This window comes from Rosa chinensis, chromosome 2, assembly GCF_002994745.2.
Source record: "Rosa chinensis cultivar Old Blush chromosome 2, RchiOBHm-V2, whole genome shotgun sequence".
NCBI classification, from domain to species: Eukaryota; Viridiplantae; Streptophyta; class Magnoliopsida; order Rosales; family Rosaceae; genus Rosa; species Rosa chinensis.
This window is the reverse complement of record NC_037089.1, coordinates 25,407,177-25,427,212: the sequence shown is the minus strand read 5'-3', so window position 1 is coordinate 25,427,212 and position 20,036 is coordinate 25,407,177. Positions and strand designations below refer to the sequence as shown.

At 40.2% G+C, this 20,036-nt stretch overlaps 3 protein-coding genes across 6 annotated transcripts; 1 reads left to right on the top strand and 2 right to left on the bottom strand.

Moving 5' to 3' along the window:
• Positions 1 to 457: 457 nt before the first annotated feature.
• On the top strand, positions 458 to 7,059 carry LOC112190644 (calmodulin-binding transcription activator 3). 4 transcript variants are annotated; one of them, XM_024330088.2, is made up of 14 exons: positions 460 to 660; positions 756 to 872; positions 1,056 to 1,171; positions 1,710 to 1,798; positions 2,005 to 2,047; positions 2,700 to 3,152; positions 3,321 to 4,030; positions 4,458 to 4,731; positions 4,825 to 4,983; positions 5,146 to 5,322; positions 5,485 to 5,661; positions 5,824 to 6,000; positions 6,163 to 6,488; positions 6,624 to 7,059. In XM_024330088.2, exons 1-13 carry the CDS (start codon positions 621 to 623, stop codon positions 6,229 to 6,231), a joined length of 2,601 nt encoding a protein of 866 aa, XP_024185856.1. In that variant the 5' UTR covers positions 460 to 620; the 3' UTR covers positions 6,232 to 6,488; positions 6,624 to 7,059. The 4 variants fall into 4 exon arrangements, with proteins under 4 accessions (XP_024185858.1, XP_024185860.1, XP_024185856.1 ...); XM_024330090.2 differs by lacking the exon at positions 4,825 to 4,983 and having other exon boundaries at positions 458 to 660; XM_024330092.2 differs by lacking the exon at positions 5,824 to 6,000 and having other exon boundaries at positions 459 to 660.
• Positions 7,060 to 8,510: 1,451 nt separating this feature from the next.
• Positions 8,511 to 13,419, bottom strand: LOC112188004 (ubiquitin carboxyl-terminal hydrolase 4). Its single transcript, XM_024327000.2, has 6 exons — positions 13,063 to 13,419; positions 12,045 to 12,161; positions 11,421 to 11,519; positions 10,433 to 10,621; positions 9,861 to 10,042; positions 8,511 to 9,323 (listed from the first exon to the last, which is right to left on the bottom strand). The coding sequence occupies exons 1-6, from the start codon at positions 13,177 to 13,179 to the stop codon at positions 8,918 to 8,920; spliced, it is 1,110 nt and encodes a 369-aa protein (XP_024182768.1). The 5' UTR covers positions 13,180 to 13,419; the 3' UTR covers positions 8,511 to 8,917.
• A 3,837-nt stretch (positions 13,420 to 17,256) lies between these two features.
• On the bottom strand, positions 17,257 to 17,997 carry LOC112183985 (protein ALP1-like). The gene has a single exon (XM_024322300.1). The coding sequence runs from the start codon at positions 17,995 to 17,997 to the stop codon at positions 17,257 to 17,259; it is 741 nt and encodes a 246-aa protein (XP_024178068.1).
• Positions 17,998 to 20,036: the final 2,039 nt, after the last annotated feature.

The following is a 20,036-nucleotide window of genomic DNA, read 5'->3' as shown; positions in this document are numbered from 1 at the left end:
TGTAATTAACTCTTCACATGGACATCTGTGTATCACCATAATTCATACAGATATTTGTGTGAGTTTCACACGAAAATCCGTGTAACTTTTTGCGGTCCCACTTATTGTTTTCATTTCACATAAAAGACTGTGTGAATATAATTTTGCACACAAACATCTATGTGTATGCAGTATTTTCCATATAGAGTTTTTTTTGTGTGAATATTAGTGTAAACCAAATCTGTGTGGAATGACTAGCTTTTCTAGTAGTGAGATCACTTGCACGGCAAGTCGCCTATCTCCCTCCTCCATCTCCACCTTTGGTTCTCTCAGGAAAAAAAAAAAAAAAAAAACCTTAACCAATGTGGCCAGCTCTAAAAGAATAGTAGGTAGGCATAGAGATAAAGCCGAGAAAAAGAGTCGTTCACGCGCCATTTTGGGTGTGAAAAAGAAGAGAGATTCTACTCTGCATTCGACTTCAACGCCAGACATACGTTTACTCTGCACCTAATCTCTTTATTTAAACGGGTCTTTCGCAGGCACTCTGTGTCATTCCAAAATCTCTTTCTAACCTTCCCAGAAATAATAGTGTGCATTATAGTTTCAAACTTTTTTTGGCTGAACTACGCAGCAATATATTCATGGCGGCTAGGAAGCGACAGCGTCTTGATGATCAATTAGGTAAGCTGTTTGCTTACTAATTTGGTGATTCAGCATCAAGCACTGACCACATCTGATTTGAAATGAAATTTTATGCTATTATTGATTGCGTGCAGAACTTCCGCAAATACTTTTACAAGCAAAGCATCGATGGCTACGTCCTGCTGAAATTTTCGAAGTTCTTCAAAATCATTCAAGATTTTGTCTTTCGGAGCCTGCAGATAAGCCATCGAGTATGACTTTTGATTGCATTTGCATGTATTGAAATTTGCTAAAATTTGTGAAATTCTCTTATGTATGCTGATTCTTGTGAGCAGCTACTTTTTGATTGCTTTAATCTGCATGTATTGAATTTAGATGGGTATAAACCTATTTTAACTTGACATACAAATGATACAATACATGATTCGGTTTAGGTGGATCATTGTATCTTTATGATCGGAACGTGCTCAGGTCTTTCAGAAAAGATGGCTATAGATGGAAAAAGACTAAAGATGGAAAGGCAGTGAAGGAAGCCCATGAGAGGCTCAAGGTAATGAACTTGGGTCTGCTAACTATTTTTTGAGTGTTAATTTATTCTATATATGGTATAATTCTACAAATTCGATGCCAAATTAAGCCATTAAGGTATGATAACATTTGGAAGATTGATGGAAAATTGTGGTTTACGACAAAAGTGGTGAAGAAAATATTCAACATGTTCATTAGGTAGGTGAATACAATTATGCAGACACCACACACAGAGATGTGTATTTATCAAAGATTCAATATGACTAGCAAAACTTCAGTTATTTTTTTTTATCGCTGCTCAGATGTTGGATTGTCTTGCAGCTAAACTGTCATAAAAGCTTTTTTTTTTTTCTTTTTTTTTTTTTTGGAGCAATTAAGAACTTAAGATGGATATTTCCCCTCTCCTCTTTCTTTTTTTCCCTTCCTTGCTCAACTTCTTTTATTTTTTTTCCTTTTCGTTTGTCTTTTGCTACTCTGAATTGCTTTACTCTGTATCAAGAGTCAACTTGGTGGAGGATATAATCTTTTTGTGTCAATAACAATGATTGTATATCCATCAGGCTGGAGGAGTTGAGGCATTACATTGCTACTATGCCCATGGAGAAGAAAATGAGAATTTCCAAAGACGCTGTTATTGGATGATTGAAGAGTGAGTTTATAGAAGAATCTGTAAAAGTTTTCTCTTCTGAAGTCTTAATTAGCTGTTTGAACACACATGCCTCTGTAACACTGCTTGCTCATTTGAACTCGACCTGCCTTACAAAAATTCAAATACAAGAGTCAGATGTAGTAAACTTTTAATCCTGCATGCTAATTGTTTTAACTTTTACTTTGGTTTCCATGTTTCTGCTGAAGGCCTCTCTCGCACATAGTTCTGGTCCACTACCGAGAAGTAAAGGTTACGCATCCTTCGTATAGTGTTCCCAATTATTTATTGTGTTTCTTATACCAACTTTTTTGATTTGTTCTTCTAAGGACTATTTTATTCATAATATAATAACTCAATTTTCAGATCTTTGAAATCGATAGGACATACAAATCTCATATATGTATATCTTTATTTAACAACTGGTCATGTGTGAGACTAACAAAGGAGACACTTACAATTATGCAAATAAATTTATCATATAAACCTCATTATTCACCTCCCTTGGATTTAAATCCACTGGAAGTTGAGCATAACAAAATATGGAATCAATTGAGTAGGTGAACATGGCTGCAAATGTAAATTATGTTGTCTTCACAGCGCTACTTTTGCATTGGAGCAATTTCAAGTGGCATTATCATTGCCATTTATTTATATCTCGTTTATGAATTGGAAAATTCCAGAGCAAAAACATTTCCCTTAAATAACAATAGTTTGTCGTTAAAAAAAATAAATAGTAAACTGTAGGAATAGTTGCAGTGCTAAATTCCTTATCACTCTGACCAAAAGAGGAAAAATCCCATCATTTTTCATATGTTAAGAATAATTGCAATAGTTCATAGATTGCCTTTGCCTCTTCAAATTCTTCTATTTATGCTCATGCTATTGTTTGAATTGCCCGCAGACTTCTGAAGGTAACTTGTCATGTTCATCCAAGTTGCCTATCAATCGGAATATGCATTCAGATACTGCATATCATGCCAGTACTTCATTCCCTGGAGGAGTCAATGCAGACGAGTTACTCAATTCCCTGGGGCCTCCTTGCCATATGAATTTGGATAAACAAAATGATTCTTCTGTGCATAGGCACTCTGATAAGCAAAATGACCCTCGAATATTGAAGAATCTTGACAGTTCTGATCAATGTATGAATACAGAACTAGGAGACCTGACTGAGCTACAGATGTCCAGTTCTAGGGACCACTCGAGTACTATAGCAAATGAGAATGGGAATGATGGGTCCGGTGCTCTTCAGCCAGTTCAAATAGCTATTCCAGGACCTTCTCTATTCCAGGACCTTCTCTTTAACATTATCGATCTTTCACCAAACTGGGCATATGAAAACTCTGAAACAGAGGTAATGTACTGTTTATTCTTCCTCTGGAATGTTCCTATGTCAACTAAGCTTTAAATGCAGGATCTAATCTAAGGAAAGATCCAAGAGGTTTGATCGATGCTGTACTTTTGTGTCAGAGTTACGTTGTCTCTATAGTGTCATGATATCCTCATTTATCTCCTTATGCAGGTTCTTGTTGTGGGAAAGTTCTTGAAGAACCAAGAATTAGAAAGTTTTAAGTGGTCATGTATGTTTGGGGAAGTAGAAGTCCCCGCTGAGGTTGTAGCAGACGGTGTTCTTCGTTGTTATACGCCCGTACATAGGGCTGCTAGGATTCCTTTCTATGTTACACGTTCCAATAGGTTACCCTGTAGTGAAGTGAGAATATTTGAGTACCGAGTCAACCAAATTCAAGATGCGGAATTTAAGGATGACGGCTGCGAAGACGATACACTTGTTATGCGTTTTGGAAGAATACTGTCCCCAAGCTTTACGTATTCAAGTTTTAATCCACAGGATAAATATAGACAATATGATCCTATCAGTGTAGTTGAGAAATTTGATTTGACTCGTAAAATTAGTTCATTGCTAAAAAACGGCAATGAGGAAAGAGCTGAGATGATAAAGCTATTTCCAGATGAGTTTTCCTTGGATAGAGTTAAGGCGCAGTTGCTTCAACAGTTTCTTAAAGACAAGTTTCGTAAATGGCTCTTGCAGAAGATGGCTGTTGGTGGAAATGGCTTAGGGGTACTAGACGAAGGTGGCCAGGGTGTGTTACATGTTGGAGCTGCTCTTGGCTATGACTGGGTCTTTTTACCCATGACAATGGCTGGAGTTACTGTCAATTTTCCTGATGTGAATGGATGGACGGCACTTCATTGGGCAGCTTTTCGTGGCAGGTGATCACCTTGAACAAAATTTGTTTCTTATTTCTGGTTTTTGCGCGTACGTGTTACTATTCTTGTTTATCATCATTTTCCATGGGTATCTCAGGGTGATTGTAGGAACTAACAGAGTGATTGTGGGAAGAAGAGGCCCTAATTGGGCTATTAAAAATATGGTAAACTATGCAGTGGATATCCCAGGGAAAGAAAAATGAATTAAGGTTTTCCTCTGTATAAGAAGATATCAGAAGAAAACCATCATCTTTTATGAAAGCCGAAACCACTGATCACTAGCATGCATTTACTTTTCAAGATATGTAGATTATATGGCAGAATTTTCAAACAGGACCACTGTCAGATTCTTTCATTCTTCAATTATTTATTCATTTTTTCTCATTTCTCCTTGTTTGCTTGCCCTCTAAAATAACAATAATAATATCAGAGAGAGCGCAGTTTCTTTGCTCATCGGACTTGGTGCAGCTCCTGGAGCATTAACGGATCCATGTACCAAAAGTCCCACAGGCAAAACACCAGCGGACCTAGCTTCTGAAAAGGGGTACAAAGGAATAGCTGCTTATCTTTCATCAGTACTTATACTGGATATCAATGATGCAAATTCTGCAGAGAGTCCAAGAGAAAAATTAGTCCAACCAGTTCCAGAACGAATTCCAGCTTTTAGCAGCGATGGGGATTTAGATGATGGGCTTTCCATGAGGGTTTGTCTAAATACCCAAGCTGCTGTTATATTTATCTTCCTTATACCAACACGTACATTCTTGAAGTTTGACTTTTATCTTGTTTGGTTATAGGCCCATGTAATAGGTCACCCGGTGAAGAAAAACTATGGCATGGGCTGGGCTGGAAGAACTGTTGGGAGACGTGGGAAACGAAGAAGGTTGGGCTACAAGAACGTTTGGAATGATTATGAGAGCCCTTATAATATTAGTTATGACTTTCTAAAGATTCAGGTATATGTTTTTTTGATAATAAAGATTTAAGTATACTGCCATGATGGTCTTGTTAATGAGTGTTTTTTGTCTCCAGTTATGTGATATTTTTCTTATTGATGAAGCTTTGTTCCTTATACCAACACATTCTTGAAGTTTGACTTTTATCTTGTTTGGTTATAGGCCCATGTAACAGGTCACCAGGTGAAGAAAAACTATGGTATGGGCTGGGCTGTAAGAATTGTTGGGATGATTTTGCGTTGGAGAGGACGAGGGAAACGAAGAAGGTTGGGCTATAAGAACCTTTGGGATGATTATGAGGGCCCTTATAATATTAGTTATGACTTTCTAATGATTCAGGTATATGTTTTTTTGATAATAAAGATTTAAGTATACTGCCATGATGGTCTTGTTAATAAACGTTTTTTGTCTCCAGTTATGTGATATTTTTCTTATTGATTAAGCTTTGTTCCTTATACCAACAGATTCTTGAAGTTTGACTTTTATTTTGTTTGGTTATAGGCCCATGTAACAGGTCACCAGGTGAAGAAAAACTATGGTATGGGTTGGGCTGTAAGAACTGTTGGGATGATTTTGCGTTGGAGAGGACGAGGGAAACGAAGAAGGTTGGGCTATAAGAACCTTTGGAATGATTATGAGGGCCCTTATAATATTAGTTATGACTTTCTAAAGATTCAGGTATATGTTTTTTTGATAATAAAGATTCAGGTATACTGCCACGATGGTCTTGTTAATAAACGTTTTTTGTCTCCAGTTATGTGATATTTTTCTTATTGATGAAGCTTTGTTCCTTATACCAACACATTCTTGAAGTTTGACTTTTATCTTGTTTGGTTATAGGCCCATGTAACAGGTCATCAGGTGAAGAAAAACTATGGTATGGGTTGGGCTGTAAGAACTGTTGGGATGATTTTGCGTTGGAGAGGACGAGGGAAACGAAGAAGGTTGGGCCATAAGAACCTTTGGAATGATTATGAGGACCCTTATAATATTAGTTATGACTTTCTAAAGATTCAGGTATATGTTTTTTTGATAATAAAGATTCAGGTATACTGCCATGATGGTCTTGTTAATAAACGTTTTTTGTCTCCAGTTATGTGATATTTTTCTTATTGATGAAGCTTTGTTCCTTATACCAACACATTCTTGAAGTTTGACTTTTATCTTGTTTGGTTATAGCCCCATGTAACAGGTCACCAGGTGAAGAAAAACTATGGCATGGGCTGGCTGGAAGAACTATTGGGATGATTTTGCGTTGGAGAGGACGAGGGAAACGAAGAAGGTTGGGCTATAAGAACTTTTGGGATGATTATCTGCAGCTTAGTGAGAGCCCTTATAAGCCCATATACCAGTTCACCTGGTGAAGAAAACCTATAGAAATATGGCCTGGGCCATAGGAATTGTGATGATCATTTTGCGTTGGGGAGGAAAATGAAGTGTGTTGCGTTGGTTAGACCTAGAACCACAGTGGGGGCCCTTATGATTATGAATTTCTCAAAATTCAGGTATAATGCCACGATGGCCTTGTTAATAAGAGTTTTTTTGGGTCTACAATTAAGTAATATTTTTCTTCTTCATTAAGCTTTGTTCCTTATACCAACACATCCTTGAATTTTTACTTTTATCCTGTTTGGTTACAGGCTCATATAACAGAAGGTAATGTTGTTGATGAACTCTCCCGTGTCTGAATTGGGAGCATGGGCTAATAGCTTCACAGTCAAGGACCCAAAGTAAACAAAGAAAGCAACGATAAATATCAGCATAGTGACATAGTCGGTGATAAATGGAGATGCATTAGCAGATGTGTACTTCAGTTGGAGTAGCCATCCGAAAATTCCCACGACTGGTGAAAAAGTTACACTGGTGCAAAATTGTCCCATGAGAAGTGTGACCTTCTTGCCTTGTGCTGCTATATATGGAGAGAAATAGGAATGTATAATTTTAGATGATTGAAAAACAAGCACAAACTAGCTTAGAAAGAAGATAATTTAATTGAGTCAACAAAGCCGAGCTCTACTTACTTTGGTTGATACTGAGGATTAATCGCATCATTGAGATCCATCTCCGATCTGTCTATGATTTCTCCTTCTCTTTTCCACTTCCTGCTGTTTCTTTGTTCCAGTATAACACTTTGCTCTCGTCTATATATATAGGAAAATGACCCTCCAGTGGCTAAAAAAAGAGCAAGACAAGTTTGCAGAGCATTATTTTGCCGAGTACTACTATTAACTTATTTGTCCAGCTTAGCTATGGATGATTCTAAGTCATGATTCAACGCGTGGGGATGCGCCTCCAAGTTTAATTTATTTACTCGGCATATATATTGCATATGTATATTATTTTTTCTTTTTCGAAATACTCTGCAATCTATACCCACGAGTCGATCCTTTTGTAGCATAGTGGTAGTTTCAAAAGTCGGCCACGCTTACTCTGCATATATAACTTAGTTGAGGGTACGAGGATTTCCGTCCTAATGTTTTCAGTGTAATCACGTAAACATCGTCTACGACGACTTTGGATGTCTATACTCTGCATATCTATGTACCCTCTCTCTTTTTTAATTGTCCGGCTAATTTGTACTCTGCATACAACACCTTAGTTTTGGAACTTTGGGACTTTGCATATTATAATATTACCAGAAGATCATGCTAATATTAGACCACAGAGTAGAAAGTGATGGGTGCTTTGCTAGCTTTACTCTGTTTTGACTTCTGATGAAAGGGTTGTTTCTAAATGAAACTTCTGGTGCTTTACTCTGTTAGGGTTTACTCTGTTTTATATTTATCAGTTTATAATATGTATTTCTTTTAATATTAACCTGAAAATTGTTTAGCTTATCCCTTCAAATCTCAATCTATGGTCTAACAGAGGGAAACAAAAATGGATGTATAGCCAAGTCCTCTCAAGCAAAATCATTGTCAAGTTCATCAGCAAACCGTAGATCATAAAACTCTGCTGTGCAGTTTGCACTATGAGTGGTGCATGTGTAATGGGAAATAGGTAATGAGTAAATATTTAGTAATTTTGCTTATTCACCATCAATATCTCGTTCACCTACTCAGTTATATTCAATTGTCTTTAGATCTAAATTCTATGGAGCAAAATAGTCGGGCAAATAAACTCATATCAACTGTCAAGTTATTCTACGCTATTTGATTTACTCCGGGAATAATTAAGTATAACCCAGTAGAAATTAATTGAATAAGTAAATGATTTACTCCATCAATAGCACGGAAGCGGATGTACCTCAACTTGGATGAATCACATCAATTTTTTGTGCCATGTGCACGAACAACTCTTAAGACAGACAGTAGACCAATCAATACAGTTCTTGCTCAATGTAAATATCATCCAAGTGTGGATCAATTACACGTCCGGTTCAAAAACACTCATCTATGGGTTACCATCGTACCCATGAATTGCTAATTTTGTTATCTGCTGCTATTATTTGTGGCAATGCCCATACATATTGAGAAAAGACAACATTGCAAGAGAAGGCATCTCAGAGATTCGTGTATCCATCAGCAAAACCAAGGCCTCAAAAAGATCACAACGTTCCATACAAGAGTGATGAGCAAATTCCCATTGCATGGCATTTCTAATGTCAACATTCTTTCAACCGTGAAGAATAAATACTGTCTGAATATTCTCACCATTTACACTACCCTTTTTCTTATTGTTAGGAAAAGAAGAAAAGAGAATTCGAAACAAAAAGGATGTTGTGCTTCCATCATCCACTGTACATGCGAACCACCTAAGTATACATTTTTTCACAACCCATATCACATCTCATTGATATTTGACAGCTCTTCCCACAGGTTGAAAAAAAAGGGGAAAAAGAGAAAAATAGTAAACATCAGAAACAGAAGAAAAGCAAAAGTCCATATGATTAGAAATACCTAACCATCTTAAATCCAAAGCCGTCTTCTTAATCTTAACTCTTGTTACTGGTGCCCAGGCTTTCGTAGAACAGGATGTATCCATGATCTGTATTACTCGAATACTCCTGTGCTGACCCAAAGAAAGTTTGCACAGCAGACTCATCAATCATCTCCACATTTTCGTCATCAAAAAATAACCAGTGATTATGGCTTTTCACAAGGCTAACATAGTGTCCATGGTTTGGACCACTCCCAACATGGACAACAACTGCAAACAGGGAATACTCAGCCTCTGCATCTTCAACCGTGTTGCTCAACTTGAGCTCAAGCGGGAATACAACCCGGTAAGATAACTTTTTGTAACGGCCAAGCTGCTCAATGTACTTGAACCGCTTCAGATGTATGACCAGAACGTGAGGTGGCTTCTTTATCTTCATCCTCTTCTGTGCTTCTTGCAAACTGCATATGGTATAAAGCTCTGCCTGTCAGCTAGAAAAAAGAGCACTGACATAATAAAAAATGGAAGTAATCTGTCCTTTTCCACAAATATTATCTGAGCAGTTCACACATTGGGACGACCACCCCCTAATTTTTCATGAGTTATCTAATGCCCAAAAATCCTTAAGACTGATTCTTTACAAATGCAGGATAAACCCTAGAATCCCGATAGCATAATAAAATATCACACTTTGCTTAATCAGGTCAAACTTTAAGCAGAAGGGTACCAGTAAGTGACTGCAGTGGCGCAACAGCCTAAAGCCATGTATGGCCCATTTCTCTATGGTTGAACTCCCAGAAATTCAAAAATACTCTTGAACAATATCTAGATTAGATGCTTGAAGCCTTATGTCAGTAACATAACAACCAAGATAAGCAACAAAAGTGCCGATCAATGGTAATAACCATCTGAAGTTTAACGGTGAAAACAGAGAAGTACAAATTGCATATATCAATGAAGGCAAGTAAATTATAGATAAATTCTGTGGAAGAATCTACCTGCAGCACTTGTCGCAAAAAAATTTGTCCTCAGCATTCAATGTCTCTGTTGAACTGAAGTTTTTCAGACAGCTTGTTATTGAACTGTTCTGTTCAATATCAAGGCTCAAGTCTAAAAATGTTTCATCTCTTGCGGTCACTGTCTCACACCGTAAGCACCTCGTTTCATTGGTGAGTATTCCCTGACTCAAATAATCATTGAAAATGATTAGACTCTTAATAACGAAAGCATAGAGAGAATAAAATTTCTTTCAGAGTATGAAAATGTGAGAGGTGGGAAATAACATGGTAGGCATTTGGTGTTTTGCCTTTTATTTTTATTATTATTCTTTGTAGAAGAGTCGGTTAGGTATAATTGATTGTCTGGATGAGAGAAAATAAAAAAGATTAGAGCAAAGCATGTGCATCAATAATAAGAGCAATTCACAGACTGCCACAACAACACAACCAACAGAACCATCAGAAGTGTAGACACGCCCGCAAGAGAGAGGGCACAGAGGTGTGCTTATTGGATGTACTTGGGAGTTACAAGGAAACTGAAACTAGTATATGATTTGACAGAGCAAAATCACCTGAAAATTTTTGTGCACCCACGTAACTAAGGGATCTTTATGAGAACCATTAGCTTGAGCATTCTTTGGACCATTTGCCAGCTTCTCAGGAGGTGAAGAAGTTTCTTGATCACTTTTTGCAGCTTGTGCTTCCTTCTCCAGTATGTCGACAAGTTCATTTAGCAAAAAGTTTAAGAATTCATGAGCATCCTACAAAACCAGAATGAAAAAGACGACAGCATTTATTCATATATACTATTGTGTAATAAACTAAAAAGAACTAAACTATTCGAGCAACAGGCAGACAAAATGAAAGTAGCATTCTCTTGAACTGTTCAACAAAAGGATTTGGCAACAAGGCATGAACTTATATACCAAGAGGCAAAGAGTTTCACTCTTATATCATCACATAAATAAATTTGAGTAACAGCATAGAACATTTGGAACCACATTTACAACCTGTTTACAAGAGAAAAACTTCTGCCAAAAGTGAGAAGTGGATGCAAATTTGGTAATGTTTGCAATTTTTACAAATATACATCAGCATTGGCCTACACAAAGCCCAACAATTATGATATTTTAATGCGGTGAGTTTACAACTGCTTCTCTGATGGTCAATAGTCAGGGTTCACAAAGACATCCAGATATACCCCGTAAGTCAGTAATCACTTCATTTAGCTAATTAGCTTCATCACTTTTCAATTATACACCATCACTTTAAACACGTACAATGACTCAGATGGTTAAACTACTTACTGTTAAGAGACATCCCCAAGGCCCCTAAGAGTGAACACACTAGTGTTCCGTTCTTCACAAGGCTTGTGCTTAAGTTGAATAATATTGATCATGTTTTCTTTTTCTACTTGAACATTTAAATACTATTGTATAGTTTAGTAGTAAAAATGTTAATCTTTCTAGTAAAATCTCATATTTCAAGTATAAATTTCTAGTAAATGTATTTTTTTCCCCCAGCAAAACCTCACTTTCGTTGTTAAAATGGAAGATATACCTGATGCATGTAGCTACGAAAGAGTTCATTTTGTTTCTTCAATCTCTGTACGAAACGCTTTGGGGCAATTACACCTGTCTTCTTCTTTTGTGAACTTATCTGCAACAAAGGAATAATCATCAATTGATCTCAGCTGCGACTAAAACAATATTGAAAGCCATCTGTGTAATTGCGGAACACCTCTAAGAAACTAGTATAACATGTCACAATATTCAGTACTAGTACAGTCTTCTGAGCAACAATGAACTATATAGTTTTTTGGCACAATTGTTGGGAGATGCATCCTCAGCTGACTTAGATTGGATACTAGTATTAGGTCAAAAGAAACACATTTAATTCACAATTTCACAGTAAAGCAAAAGCTTTTAGGCCCCAGAGGATGTACAACCATGTAGCGGGAAAGCAGGAAAAGATAACTTACTTTCTCCAGATTTTTTTTTTTTTTTTTTTTGTGGGGGCGGGGGGTGGGGGGTGTGGTGGTAAGTTACAGTAAGGTTGCACAAAAAGGGATTAGGGAGAGGGGCACATCATTATAGTTTGAAAACAAAGTGAAAATCAGACAAGTTACACCTGAGCTGATCATATTCATGAACAGGTGTCAAATTTATCTACTATAGTTTTTACCTGCGTAAACAAATCGGCTAAGCATGTCAAGAGATTTTCTTCTGCATCCCCAATATTCTTACTGTTGGAATAGTATTCTAACAACTGTTCACGGAACGGAACACAAAAATAAAGCGCCTGCATCAAGAAATTAAAAGGATAAGCCTGTTTTCCTTTGGAAACAACAAGAGAATAGGGCATTGATGACAACTTTACGAAATTTATTTTCAAACTATCTAAAAGAGCTCCCCTCTCAAATCTAGTAATAATGATTAAAAATCAATCACATAGATTTGCATTCGTTTCAAAAATAGAAAAGTCTTTTAAAATATAACTGTATAAACGATATTTGTAGTTGGATGATGAGAGCTAACTTTTCAAGAACAAGCGGTTTATGATGAAAATTGAGAACGAATCAACAGAAGAAAGTATTTACCCTAGCGAGGTTACAATCAATGATAACACCTTCTACTCAGATTCAATCAATGGTTTTAATCATCAAGATCTCAAATTTAACATTCATTCGATCGATGACACATTAACAACAACATAACTGCCGATCCTATCTTAATCCAATGAATCTCAATTGTGGCAAGATGAGAACATATAACTGCCCAAAATTCACATAGGGGTCATCCATTTTAAATTGAACAAAATAGCACACTGCCATTACCCACACCAGCATTTTGCATAGTGCAGCTAAGTTTTGACAACCAATGAAACACTTAAACAGCAATGCAGCAAAATACTCACATATTGACCTCAAAATCGGCACGCACACTCCCGATAGGAATAAACAATGCTAAGACAATCTACACCACAAACCAAGCACTCTCCAAACTACCTTAAGCATTCAAGCTGCACTACAATTCCCAATTCCACAACTTTAACATTACCCAATTATCCCCATCCCAGCTCAAACATTACACACACTTCACCTAACCCTCATTTAACCCCAAAATCACCAATTCCCATCAAAACTCAAACCCTAATTTCCAAAAATTAACCAACAAAAGCGATTGAATTCGACGGGAAGAACCTGCAAAACGCTGTTACAATAGCAAGTATTGCCGAAATTCTCAAGGCCGAAATACCGCTCGCCTTCGGGGAACTGGTCGCCGAGAGCTTTCTCGAGTTTGGAGCCGGCAGCACCCATGGTCGGACCGAGTCAATGCCCCCAATTCCAAATTTCAGATCCTCTTTTCGCCGGTTCGACTCAGCGATTCGCATGCCATGTACAATCCGGTTCAATCGCCGGCGAGGTGGGGCTGGAAATTGCTAGGGTTTTGTCTGCAAGTGAGTTTCTGAGGGAATGAGAGGGTTGGAGTTTCGTGAGTGAAGGTGAGAGAAAGAGAGAGAGGAGGAGAAGGAAACGAAGAAAAGAAATCAGGAAATTACCGAAATTAATAAAACCCATAAATAAATAAATAATGGTAAAATTTTTATATATTAGAGAAAAAAGAAAATGGGATTAATTAAGAAGCTACACTATTTGGTGGTGAAGATCCACATCATATGCTCACGTGTGCGAAAGTAAAATATATGATTCAGACTAGAGTAACATCTCAACAAAACCTTCTCTCTAGGTTAAGGTTTTGTTAGCACTATTTCTAAAAGCTTTCAACCATAACAATTACATGCGGGGCTTTTCTACATGTGTTGAAGCAATCAAGAAAGTTTGTGTGCAAGAGCAAGAAGGAGGACGCCTACTCTTCTCGATTAGCAACCAAGACGCTTCTTTCTTTCAATGTAGTTTCGATTAGGTTTTGCTCGTTCTCAGTGAATACGATGGAGTTTTTTCCATTGTTCCGGTTGCCTTATAGTTGATTATCATTTGGTTGAGCATAATTCCATCGAACTTTTCTTTATGTCTCAACAATCCAAATGATTAGTGAATTTGTGAATCGACGTCGGGAGTTCGACGTCGGAGTGAATCGACGTCGGGAGTTCGGGACTAGAAGAGGAGATCGGTCGTGGTTTCAGGACTAGAGGAGGAGCGAGATCGGAGCCTTCCTGCTAGAGATCGGCGTTCGGATCGGTGGCTAGCACAGGCTTTGGTGGGCGGCGATATGGCTGCCACGGTCTCCTGCCTGGGGAGGCCGCCGGACTGAGTTGGCGGTGGCGGGCGGCTTCTCGGAAGGGCCAGATTTGGCGGCTGAGTGTGAGGCACGTAGGGTGTGGGTAGTGGGCCTTGGGCCTCTGCCTTTCTGGGCTGCAGGGTTGCAGTCTAGAGACTTGGGTCTATAGCCCAATTCCCCCTATTTTCTCACACTTGGGTCAGGTTTGGGCTTTTTGGGATGGTCTGTCATGCTCTTTGTCCTGCATTTGTTCCTAGAATGTTGCTGTGGATGTGTTGAATGTCGCGACGTACACCAAAAGGGTCTTAGGCGTCAAGATATTCAGGACATTGGTTTCATTTTTGGGGCAGTGTAGGATTAGGGAGTTTTTTCAACTCTGCATTTTCTTTATCAGCAGTTCCTTTAGGATTTTAGTTTTCAAGTATGGATTTCTTTTGAATTTAGTACTCTTCGTGAGCTTGCAGTGTAATATGAGGGGTGCTTGTACCCTTCATGCTTGACCGAGTGAGGTCGTCATGATTTCGATCAATGGATTAGTCTTCCGTTGCCCTCTGTTAACGTTTGGATCCGTGGGGATCTCTAGTTAGCTATAAATAAAGAGAGAGAGAGAGAGAGATTGACACAAGATGTATAGTGGTTCGCCTCCGCATGAGCGGGAGACTACGTCCACTTGAAAGCTATACTAGTGTGTCGAGCCTTGCGGCCTAACAAGATTACAAGAGATGTAATGAATGTCCTGAGTTGTGGGAGGAGGCATTCCTTTTATAGATGAAGGAATGCTTCTCATTTACTTGTTCTTCGATGTGGGACAAGCAAAGTTACTATTCTAGTCTATTTAACATGTAGAAAGCTATGTTTATGGGGGCATCTTGGCAAGGGCGGAAAGGTGGCTTCCCGGTGGCGGATTTGCGACTTCCGGATACCGCCGCGTAGCCTGAACATAGGGCTACACGATGCATGTCTCGGTTGGGCCTTGCCATGTCTTGTGGATGTCCCAAAGTAGGTGTTACTTATGCTTGGTGATGTAGTAAATACTCCATATTGTTGGAGGTATGTACAAGTCCCCGAAGTCCCCGAGTAAGAGGAGCTTCTTGGTTGGGGAGTTAGGGCAACTCCAACCATGGGGTGCCAAACCAAAATTTTGCCAATTATAAGACTTTTTCTTCTCCAACCATGTATTTTTGGTGGATCCGGTCCTATAAATTTGAGTCCAAGTCTCATTTGTAGTCTCATATTTGAGACAATTCCAGATCCAGGACTGAGAACAGTGGCCCGGGACCACGCTTTCTGATTACCCAGCCCAATAAGTGGAGTGACGCGCTGGATGAGTTTTGTGGGCAGCACGCGCAGCAGGGAGAAGATGGGAGGAGGAAGACGCGCCTACTTGCGCTGGAGAGAGAAAAAGCAGCTGCTGGTGGTCTGCTCCAGTGGGCCCCGCGGGGCTCAGTTTGTCTGCTGCCGACCGTTGGGACAAGCAACGGTCACGAAATGCACGGCTGAGATCGCTCCATTTTGAAAATGGACGGTCCGATGTTGCATTAAATTTTTTTTTTTTTTTTTTACTGAACGGATCTATTTTCGATCTGATGGCTCAGATTTGAGGGAAAAAAACTCATCTACGGCTCTTATTAATTGAAGGGTTATTATATCCTTTCTGTTTCAAAAAAAAATAAAAGAATTACCAGAAAATTAAGGGAAAAAAATCTACCCGTTGGAACAGTGAATTGTAGGAAATTCTATAAATACCTACCCATTATTTTCTATTTCCTCACACCAAATATCCTCCATCTCCTTCACAATTTTCCATTCATTAACCCATCTTCTTGTTCTTAAATATATCTTCCTTTTTATTTTGTCTTGGAAAAAATGGCTCCAAGAGGGGATTCTTGGAGGCACAATGAAGAAGTTATTCTTTGCCAAGCTTGGATCACCGTTGGGGGTGATGGTTGCATCGGAAAAGATCAAAAGTCGGATTTATTGTGGAGTCGTGTGGCGGAGGAGTACAATGCTCACAGACCGGCCGGTTGCATGGAGAGAACACATTCTAGTTGCCACTCTCGTTGGAAGAGAATAAGTCCGGCATGTATGAAGTGGCGCCAAGCTCTTAACAAGGTCGAACACTTTCAACGAAGAAGCGGCGAAAATATGGAGGACGAGGTAATTATATTGAAATATGTTCAATAATGATAATTTTTTATTTCTCATGTATTTGTTAAAAGTAAAATGTTGTTATATAGTTTATTGATTGATTTATATGAAGGGTTTTTTTTTAATATTTTATTTACTTAATATTAAATGTAGCTCATGAATGTTAAATCAACGTACTACGACTCGGAAGGTTGCGATTTTGTGTTTGAGCATTGTTGGCAATACTTGAAAAATACGGAAAAGTTTGGGAAAACGCCATCAATGGAAAACACCCACTTTAGTCCTAATCATGTCAACTTGGATAGCGATGAAACACCCACTACTGAGGATGAGCTTCCCTCATCAAGAAAGGCACGTCCTCAAGGACAGAAAGCTCAGAAGCTAGCTAAGAAAAAAGCAATAAGCAGGATGCGGATGGCCTACGAGTTCAAATGCAGAAATGTTATGAACAAACCGAACTCGAGTACCAACAAAGGCAAAGACAGTTTGAGGAAGGTCAACTAATTGAGCAACGCGCTGAGGATGCTCGCACGATGCAGGTGGATCCATCAATTTTCACCCCAAGAAAGAGGAGTTATTGGGAGAGGAAGCAACAACAAATAATTGATAAGGAGGCCGAAACTTCAAGCATCCCGGAACAATCTCAATATCCTACACCCCCTGAAGGAGACAACACTGGATTGACCACTTATGATCCACTTGGCGAGACATCTTGGATGTAATTAATATTGTTGGTTGCTTTGAATGGTTTGTGTTTTAATTTATGATAATAAAATTTTTTATGTTGAGTATATCATCTTCGTAAAAAAGCATTGAACTTTTATTTTCATGATAAAGCAAACCACACAAATAAAAAGCACACAACGGAAAGTAAAAGCAAACCACACAAATAAAAAGCACACAACACAAAGTAAAAGCATACCACACAACAATACAACCAAAGTAGGCCATGACCACTTATCATGACAACATGGCCACTTATTGAAAGCACAAAACAAAAAAAATGCTCACTGGTGGTTCTGATCAGCTTGTAACTTCATGGTCCATAGGTGATCGACTAGATCTTCTTGGAGGTTTTTATTCATCACTGGACATCTAACCTCCCTATAACGACGCAAGAATTGATTTAGTTGTTGCGGATTGCGATCAACATCGGTGTCCATTACTAGTCTCTTATATATCTCTGCTTTCCTTGGTCTGGTTGGGATATCATCCGGATCAAATGGCTGCGCTGCATCTTCATCATGCTCATCTTCAACAATCATATTGTGCAAGATAATGCACGTCATCATGATGTATTGAAGGTTCTCCTTACTCCACCCACGAGCTGGTCCTCTTATGATTGCCCAACGAGCTTGGAGAATACCAAATGCTCTCTCCACATCTTTTCTGTATGCTTCCTGCATCCTTGTGAAATGTTGTGTCTGCGGCGACCTCGGGTTTCGGATTGCTTGTACAAAGGAACCCCACTTAGGGTATATGCCATCAACTAGGTAATAACATTGACGATAATGCCTATTATGTACCTGGTAGTTCACTTCAGGGGTTTCACCGGTGCATACGTCATTGAACAACGGTGAACATCCAAGGACGTTAATATCATTCAGGGAACCTGGAAGTCCGAAGAAGGCATGCCAAATCCAAGTATCGTAGGAGGCCACCGCCTCTAAGATGATTGTGGGCTTCCCCTTGTAGCCAGTATACTGCCCTGCCCATCCGGTGGGACAATTTTTCCATTGCCAATGCATACAATCAAGGCTACCGATCACTTTGTCGTATAAACATTTTGTCGTATGTGCCGACACTTTTGTCGTATATGCCGACACAAAAAAAAATTTTAAAACTTTTTTTAAATTCATTAAATAAATTATCATAATTTTTAAATATTATGATAAAATGTTAAATTATTTTTTTTACCTTATTTAATTAAATTAACATATTTTTAATATAATATTCATCAAAATTATACTCATATTATATTTTAGTCAAGAATAGTGAAAATAGCACCCCCCATGGTTGGAGATGAGAATTCAGTCCTATATGAATAGTGCAACAAGGGGGTGCTAAAATGAGAATAGCACCCCCAAATGAATCCCATGGTTGGAGTTGCCCTTATAACCACGAAGTCATCAAGCATAAGTAACCGGGCGGCACGGAGCCCCTACAAGTCCCCGAACTCCGTAAGCAAGAAGGGACTCGTTAACCTGCACAACAAAGACAAAAAACAGGCATATGTAGAATGCTCGTTGCATTGGGCAACAAATGTGAGTTGCAATGATATGCGTTGGCATATATGAACGTATGGGGTGCGTGATACATGTTGATGTATGGCGCCGAGTACGATCAAATATGACGTACAAACTCGAGAGCGCGTATGGTCGTGTGAGCATATGGATTGCATATGATAAATGTAAGTTGTATGAGCGCTGCGAAGGTAAACGTTTGTAATTCGTGAATGATGAATACGTGAACGCTTAAGTTTGTTTGGTTGTCGCTCATATTAATGGAACGCGAAAAGAATTCAATTTGTCACGGGCGACAAATGGTAGAAGAATTCAATGTTCCATTAACGTGTGGTGTGTCGAGTAGACATGTGTAAAGTTCGAGGATTGCCGGGAAGGCATGAGCGGTAAGCTCGGGGGTGCCGGGAAGGCATGAACGGAAGCTCGGGGTGCCGGGAAGGCATGAGCGGGAAGCTCGTGAGCGGAAGCTCAAGGGTGCCGCGAAGGCGTGAGCGGGAAGCTCGTGAGCGGAAGCTCAAAGGTTGCCGGGGAGGCATGAGCGGAAGCTCGGGGTGCCGGGAAGGCATGAGCGGGAAGCTCGTGAACGGAAGCTCAAGGGTCAAAGGTTGCCGGGGAGGCATGAGCGGGAAGCTCGTGGGTGCCGGGAAGGCATGAGCGGAAGCTCGGGGTGCCGGGAAGGCATGAGCGGGAAGCTCGTGAACGGAAGCTCAAGGGTCAAAGGTTGCCAGGGAGGCATGAGCGGGAAGCTCGTGGGTGCCGGGAAGGCATGAGCGGAAGCTCGGGGTGCCGGGAAGGCATGAGCGGGAAGCTCGTGAGCGGAAGCTCAAGGGTTGCCGGGGAGGCATGAGCGGAAGCTCGGGGTGCCGGGAAGGCATGAGCGGGAAGCTCGTGAGCGGAAGCTCAAGGGTTGCCGGGGAGGCATGAGCGGAAGCTCGGGGTGCCGGGAAGGCATGAGCGGAAGCTCGGGGTGCCGGGAAGGCATGAGCGGGAAGCTCGTGAGCGGAAGCTCAAGGGTGCCGCGAAGGCGTGAGCGGTAAGCTCGTGGGTTGCCGGGAAGGCGTGAGCGGTAAGCTCGTGAGCGGAAGCTCAAGGGTGCCGCGAAGGCGTGAGCGGGAAGCTCGTGAGCGGAAGCTCAAGGGTGCCGCGAAGGCGTGAGCGGAAGCTCGGCGGTGCCGCTGAAGCACGGGCGCGAAAGCGTGGCGGTGCCGCTGAGGCACAAGCGTGAGAGCGTGGCGGTGCCGCTGAGGCACGAGCGCGAAAGAGTGGCGGTGCCGCTGAGGCACGAGCGCGAAAGCCTGGCGGTGCCGCTGAGGCACAAGCGCGAAAGCCTGGCGGTGCCGCGAGGCACGAGCGCGAAATCGTGGCGGTGCCGCTGAGGCACAAGCGCGAAATCGTGGCGGTGATGCGCTGAGGCTTTAACGGGTAGCTCGAAGGTGATGCCCTGAGGCATGAGCGTGACCGTTGCTAATTATGCTAGGTTGTATGTACAAGTCCCCGAAGTCCCCAGTCAAGGAGGGTGTTCTTGCGGGTTGATACCAAAGCGT